The sequence below is a fragment of the Arachis duranensis genome, chromosome 9 (assembly GCF_000817695.3).
Source record: "Arachis duranensis cultivar V14167 chromosome 9, aradu.V14167.gnm2.J7QH, whole genome shotgun sequence".
NCBI lineage: Eukaryota > Viridiplantae > Streptophyta > Magnoliopsida > Fabales > Fabaceae > Arachis > Arachis duranensis.
The window spans coordinates 17,462,910-17,470,981 of record NC_029780.3 but is presented as its reverse complement, the minus strand read 5'-3'; the positions used below and the strand labels follow the sequence as shown (position 1 = coordinate 17,470,981).

Here is an 8,072-nt window from a genome sequence, read left to right as displayed (position 1 = left end):
TGAATATTTTTTGTAGATAAACACAAACAAAATTTTACAAAAATATATACTTTTGTAGTTACTAGTTATAGAGTACCAAGAGGATATACTCTGACTATCAACTATTAAAAACCCAGAAATTTTAGGAATAATATTTTTTATTAATATTAGTTAATATTTTAGAATAATATTTTATTTTTATACTATTAAAATTGATCATTTAAAATTTAAAAATTAATATAAAAATATATTTATTAATAAAATATTAGTCAATTTTATTAGTAATGTAATATTATTTTTTTTCGATATTGGCTCAGTAAGTTAAGTGCATTTACCATAATTTTTTTGAGAAATGTTAGAAATAAGTAGAGTTTATTGATTTTGACCAACAATTAGCTAGTAATGTTTAAAAGTCTGGATTTTTTTATTTTTGTGACTGTTTAAAAGTCTGGATTAAAAGTATGTTGTTGAATTATTAGTCTATAAAATTAGACTTATAATTAATAATACTAACTAAAAATAATACATTTTATGATTCTTGAGTTTTCTTATAATTTTTTTCAAATAATAACAATTAAATATTGATATATATATCAATTAATTATAGCTCAAATGGTATAATCTTCCATACTTATTTAAAAGGTCGCGAATTCGAGTCTCTCTATTTTAACAAAAAAAAATAGATATATAAGTATATACGTATGGGTTGTTGGGCTAACCTAGTCGATAAATTTGGCTATTTTGTGGTAGGCTCGATCATGGCAACACTTTAGCTAATATTTTTCTGCTACAGACACAAATATCTAATGCTCACATGTAAATTTTTTTAGATAAATCGTATAAATATAATATTTTCTACCTTTTTATATTTTTACATATTTTATTTACTGTGAGACTGAAATAGGTATCAACATATCTTGTTCAAACGAAATAGGTAATACTGTGTCATTTTTTGAAGAGAATGATATAATGGCGCACTCTGCACTTTACAAAAAAAAAAAATAATAATAAAATAAAAAGGGATAAAAGGAAAACATCTCCCTAATAACTAATAAGCTTTGATTACTTAGCCAATCCATATCGCAAAAAGACAGTGTCTTAAATTTCATTAGTGTGCCAGGCAAGCACAACTGCCATTTGAAGAACACATTAGTTGAAGGGAACCAGGTGTCCCTTATCCAGCTGTGCCACTCTTTCTCATGTACTCAACTTTTGCCATCAATATTGTAGAAAATGAAAAGTCTCCTCTTATTTTCAATAATATTATTCTATACATGATTTTTTATATTTTATGTATGCATGATTTGTAGAAAAAAAAAATTATAAAAATAGAAGTGATAATATCTAGTAGCACCATAAAATCCCTTTTTTATTGGTTAGACTTAGAGATGACAAAAAAAAAAAAAATCTGAATCCGCGGAAATTATCCGCGACCAGGAGAAAAATGAAAATTCACCAAGTTTTCACGGTAACGGAGAGGAGGATTAAAGTATCCGTTCCATAGGGATCTGCTACATTTTCGTTAGTGTGAAATTATTTAAATATTGTTTATATATATATATATACGATGTAAATATATGTTTAATTTTTTATTTTTTAGTTTTATTTAAAAACAAATCAATGATGTACATAATATTTAAATTTATACTATTAATTATTTAAATTTGTACTATTACAAAAAGAAAGTATTATTACCAAATTATAATCATGACCAAAATTTGATATGTTATTATGTTAGAAATTTTTCTATTTCGTTTTATTTTAGTTTGTATGTTGGAAATTTAGTTGAATAATGTTGAATTGAATTTAATAATATTAAATATATTTAAATTGGGTTTAATTTAATATATTTTAATTAAATTATATAAAATTTTATCATAGTTGAGATTTTTTATTTTTTAAAATTTAATAGATAAAAACCGAGAAAAAAAATTCCGGCCCTGTGAATACCTATTATCATCTCTAATTAGACTTGAGAGAGTATCTAGCTTGGTCTAAATTTATTGATTTGGGCAAGGAGTTTGTGCTACAACCTTCTTGAAGGTGCGATGACACCATTGCCCATGCTATATAGCATTGCCCGACTTGGTACTCTTTGTGTGATGTTAGAGGCGATGTGTTTGGTTGAGCAGCTAAAATTTAGTTGAGATGGCATATTAATATTAGCATGCTCTTTAAAATGCTGTATTCGAGTTTTAACTTTAGTAAGATTAAGTGGTGGATAAAAAGTTAAAAATTTTTTTGTAAAATATTAGGTGTGTGAAATATTAGGATTGACCCGTGTAAATCTGTTTTATTTATGAGCTATAATTTTTCAGTTTGGACTGTTATAGCCAGTCTAATAGATTAAACAAGCCATCTCATCTTTTTATTTTGTTTTTTTTAAAATATTTTTATAAAAAATATCACTTTTAAGTCAAAAACCTTAAATAAATCGTATTTTTATAGTTGATGGGTCAGATTTTTGGGTCGGATTAGAAAAATTATTGATGGCAAATACTGTTTTTTATGAAAAAATATTTAAGAATTTTAACATAGTTAATTTTTTCCGAGATAATTGGGCTTAACCCGTTTAACTCAATTTTAACGGGCTTAATTTTAGAAACAAAATATGCCGTTTAAACGGGTAAATGAGTTGACTCTATGTGTTTAACTCATTTTGACGGTCCTATGTAAGGATAAATTTGTGATGTAATGTCTAAAGGCGGTCTAATTCTTCTGATTAAAAAAAAAGTGTTAATCAACTTGAATTGGTTGAGTAGTCAACTCCCTCATCCTCTTAATCAAGTGTCGGGGATTCGACCGTTAAATGGAACTCGCAATAGATTAATTTTCGGTCTGTCGGGTTGAGAGATACTATAGACAAGCCAAACAAAAAAAAAAAGTGTTTGGTTGATGATTTGTAGTGGAAGTGGATAAAACGGTTGCTTCCTTTCTAAATGAACATTTTTGAAGTCAGGATAATAATGAGTGCAAAGACAGAAAAATGTCAATTATGGTTATAATAGAAGAGCACAGGATCAAAAGAAAAGAAAGAACAAAAACTACTAAATAGGCCTGTATAGATTTTAAGTGGATTGATAAAATTTTGTAGGTTAAAAATTCATATTCTATTGCAAATCATTTGGTGCCTCTACTAGTTATTGGTGAAGGATGAAGAGTCATTAGATGGATTGTTGCTAATGGGCAATGGCAATGGCTTAAGCAAGGTATAGTTTGTAATAATTGTTAGTGTATTTGGTTTACTGTACTACTTGCTTCTGATGTACCCTTTTGGTATTCTGATGTACCTATTTTTATCATTGAATGAAATGTAATCTTCAGAACCGAAAACAAAGAAGAAACAAACAAAAGACACAGAAATCCACATACTTAGATGGAATATAAACCAATCTCATTGTCTAAAATGATTTCAGATTTCTCATTTTCTTGTAATTATTTTTGGAAATGTCATCCATTCTAGCCATTATGTGCCCAAATGAATTTGTACAGCTGAAACTCATCTAACAAGAAACTATGAACAATTATCTGTACCTTTTCTTTTTTAGGTCTGGAACAATTTTTTATCTATTAAAATTTAAGAAACTAGCATAACTACACAACAGATTTAACCATATTCTTCTCTGCATCTACGCTTCTGCTGTGTCCTATCTTCAGCCCCATTCATCTTCATCTTTTTACACAAGGCAACCTTGTTCCATCCCAACACCACCACTGTGACTTGAGATAAGTAGATTAGAGTAACTAAGTTAATACAGTAAGCCGAGTGTTAGTTATGTTAGTTTGAGTTAGTTGGAAAGTTTGTAAGAAGTCTGTTAAGCTAGTGACAGCTGGCAGAATGTTAGTGGTTAGTTAGCAACTATATATAGATGCAAGATAGTTGTAATGTGTGATTCATCATTCAATTAATGACAAGTTCTTCATTTATTCTCTGCCGAGCTCTCTCTGTTCATGATTCCACCTTGAGAATCTATCTTCATCTCCTTAGAACTCACACTTTCTACAACCACCATCATCACTTTCCTCTGCTTACTGCCACCACCATTGCCATCATACAAATTAACACCACCACCTGCCAGAACCAAACATTATAATATTTTTGTGTCTCTATGTCACCATCTTCCTCTATCTCTATACTTTGCGTCACAAAAATTACTAAACATTGCAATACAGTGGTAATAACCGTTCCCATGTGTCTTGTGTCCTAATATATATACTAAAATTTGGAGAACACCTTTGGTGTGAAAATTAGTGTAACAGCCATCATTAGGAATCAACTATATTGTGCACTAAGTGCATTCGTCTCAACTTCACATTGCCATTGTTTCTTCATGGCCACAATTCCCAAATCTTGCTAAGAAATTAAACAGTTACAGGTAGATCGTAGCTCAGCTATGATAGAATAGAACTAAACAACGCTATCTAAAGAGTAGAGGGAAGTTGAAAACGAAATCATCAAGAGGAGTACCAATGAAACTTTGAGAAATACCTAAGGTTCCTAATATCTATACAGAATACATACATGATCCAAACTAGATAATTAAGGATAGAGAAAAACTCAGCTTGGATGGAAAGAATCTCCAAAATTACCACCTCATCATCTTTCCTTTGGAACTGCAAAATTACAAGAAAGTTGGGTTAAAAAAAATCAGGCTGCTACAGTTCTCATAAAACTATATCTTCATAGAGCACATGGAGTTCACAGATGATAATAAAGACTAGGGGCATTACCTTCATTGATTATAGAATTCTTTGGATACTGAACTGAAATAATATCTTCATCAGTTGGAGTCACTGTTTCAGGTGAAGCTGTTAACTCAACAACATTGCTATGCACAGATCTGATTCCTGGAAGAAAAGCATGAGTTTTCAAGCTATTAACAAAGACAAGGTTTTCAAGATAGATGAATTAAAAAACTTATTGATTTGATGCTCATTAGATATAATATTTCAGGAATGTGAAAACATTCTGTAAATCATAAGCTGCCTTAGAATTTATAATAGACACCAAAACCTTAGAGTTTAATAATTGAAGTTCACTAAAAACTAGAAGTCCCTTAGAATTTGAAGTTGAAACCAAACATTACGCTGAAGGCAAGGTGACATTAAGGATGTAGCAAGTGATGATAGAGTGCAATTATTATGATATTTGTATCCCTATTTGTATATGTATTTATTCTTTTTTATCTATCATGCAATTTATTGCGGAAAAGATGGTTGAATCGTGTCTCAGGTGGTTTGGACATGTGAGAAGAAGACGACAGAACACCCAGTCAGGAGGGTGGATGAGATGGAAGATGGACAAGGGGGGACCATCCATAAGGTGGTCAAACGAGATCTACATGTAAAAAGTCTGTCTCTCTATAGAGATGATACATGACAGGGCACAATGGGACAAGGCTTTGTTGTTGTTGTTATCTATCATGCAATTTCACTAATTTTATGTTTTGTCTTTCCAATTACATAACTGGTTAAATATGTGATTTTATCTTGTTAATTGAGTTGATTTGATTAATTTAAACCAGTGTCTGTAATATCAAATTATGATCTTTACTCATGTATCAAATCATAACTCGAGTTATAGATATTCGACTGAGGAGGTTCTAGTAGCATTTGAAAGTTAAGATATAGAGCTGCACAGAGAAAAAAGACCAAAGCAAAATAGAGGTAAAATGACGACAATGACGATGACTATGATGATGATGTATACGTGTGTGTCTGAAAAAAAAAGCAGTAACAGTAATAATGAGCGAACACAACAAAATAAAGTTAGCAATCAAATGCTCTATGTCATAGAAATGGTGAATTTGCACGTTTAAATAGTAGCCATGCCTTTAAAATTTTCTTAGAAGCAACATAACTCAAATTAAAAGTAATGCATTGCAACACAAGGAAATGGTAAGATGAAGAACAATAAGCATATCAAGCTTTCGGGTCACTCAAAAATTTGTTAAAAGAGCCACAATTGCAAAGTAAATGAAACCAAACCAATGTACCAACACAAACAACTCTATGCCACAAATCAACATAACATATAGATTCAACATGAAAAGAACAAACTAAAATGCATGTCATAGTGGGGATGAGAATAATTTAGTAGTATAGGAACTCAATTGATCAATTTGGGAGAATTAAGGGTGTATAATACTAGAAAAGAAGAATTTGAGGTAAAGTAATTACCGTGGAATATTAAAACAAGCAAGAAGAAAACACTGATGACCAAGGCAGAGAAGCCAGTATACGATGAAGATGAGGATGATGCAGACTTTATTGCTTTCATCTTCCTCACTGCTTTCATTCTCTTAATCCTCGCTCTCTTCCTCAACGCAAGCTCGCTAAGCTCCTTCACAAACCTCTGATCTCCAGCAATCAATGATGGACCATTAGGAGGCAATGGTGGCTTTGAAGGCTTTCTTGATGGGTTAGTAGCCGCCTTATTAGCGTTTTGATTATTAACATGAGCATAATTATTATAATTATCATCATTAACAAGAACACCAACATTATCAACACCGTTAACAGGTTTTGTTGATGAATTGCTGCATGAAGACGACTCAAAGCCTAGAATCCTATTCCAGGGATAACGAAAACCGCCATTTGAATCTCCATCACTTGTGGAACGATCGGTGCTCGAATCCTCTTCGGTACTGTTCCCACCACTTTCTAGGTCAAAGTCAATGTCCCTTTCTCTTGAAATGGTGTGATCCATCTTCAATGTAAATCAATTTCACCAGCAGCGATCGAGTTTCAATTTGATCGTAATTAAATTAGAAAAGAAAAGGAAACAAAAACCCTCCTACGAAAGATAAAAATGGTTGACAACAATAGAAAAATCAAATTTGTGATAAATAATAAATGAAAAATAAGAGAATACAGAGGGCAAGGGGAAAAGGGTAGAACCCTAAAATGGATGGTATGCTTAAAACATTCCTAAGTAAGGATCTCTGGTGGACACACACATACATAGGAACATTTTTGTTTTATCAAAACAAATAATAAAATAACAATAAATGAAATTAAATTTTCTTTTAATAATTGAGTTGGACATGCTGAAGAGGAAATTTGGTGGAGAGTGAAGAGTCTAAAAGTGGTGTTCCGATGGAAGATTGGAAGACATGGTAGGAGTAGTAAAGCCACTATCTGCCTTACCAAATCGGATTAAACATAGTTAAAATTTCAATTCAATTCATACTAAAATTATCAGATTTAACATTTGTAGTTTTTAAATTTGGATAATCAAATCCAATACGGATATATTTGTAAAATATAAAATTTTTTAAAATTTATTTTTATTAACAAATATTAATAAATTTTTTTATTTTTTTAAATATATTAATTCTTAAAATAATGTTAAATATATTTTTTTAAATAATAAAATTAAAATAATATATATATGATAATTATTAGTTGAAATATAAAAAAAATTTACTTATTTATTTATTTATTTTTGTATATCCGCGAATATGCGGATATTTACATAAAATTTGTGATCCGATTTTATTACCATGCGGATTGATTTTGATCTGATAGCTTTACAGATCGAATCTATATCCGTAACATTACGAATATGCGAATCAAATCTGATCCATAAATACTCCTATCAAAGGGGGCTAGTCCCACTTGCCGAATAAAAAATGGACCAAATTTTTTAATCTATCCCCTTTTTAAGAGGATTGGTGAGTTGTTCAATCTAATTAACCTTTTTTTTAAAAAAATGAAAACTTTTTTAAGGAGTGTTTGTGACCTTTTCAATTAAAGATTTACTTAAATGAAATTGGATATGTCTAAAATGAGCACAACAATTATATGTTTATTGAATGTGTCATATATATATATATAGACTATTAAATTTTTTTTAGATGAAAATTAAAAGCTAATATAAAAGAAGAATATTGATGGACTCTAATAAATACATAATATCCTAATATATACTTTAAATGACAATACTTTAATACACAAGACTTTAAATGGCAATAAAATTTTTTATTCTTAAATAATTAAATATAAAATATATAAATACAAAATATATGAGTATTTTTTATTTAATAAAATTAATTATTATGCAAAACTTTTTTAAAATATTAAAAAATTAT

The 8,072-nt window shown here is 29.7% G+C and overlaps 1 protein-coding gene across 1 annotated transcript; it reads right to left on the bottom strand.

Moving 5' to 3' along the window:
• Positions 1–4,245: 4,245 nt before the first annotated feature.
• Positions 4,246–7,106, bottom strand: LOC107464984 (uncharacterized). Its single transcript, XM_016083951.2, has 3 exons — positions 6,160–7,106; positions 4,711–4,827; positions 4,246–4,593 (listed from the first exon to the last, which is right to left on the bottom strand). Exons 1-3 carry the CDS (start codon positions 6,686–6,688, stop codon positions 4,577–4,579), a joined length of 663 nt encoding a protein of 220 aa, XP_015939437.1. The 5' UTR covers positions 6,689–7,106; the 3' UTR covers positions 4,246–4,576.
• Positions 7,107–8,072: the final 966 nt, after the last annotated feature.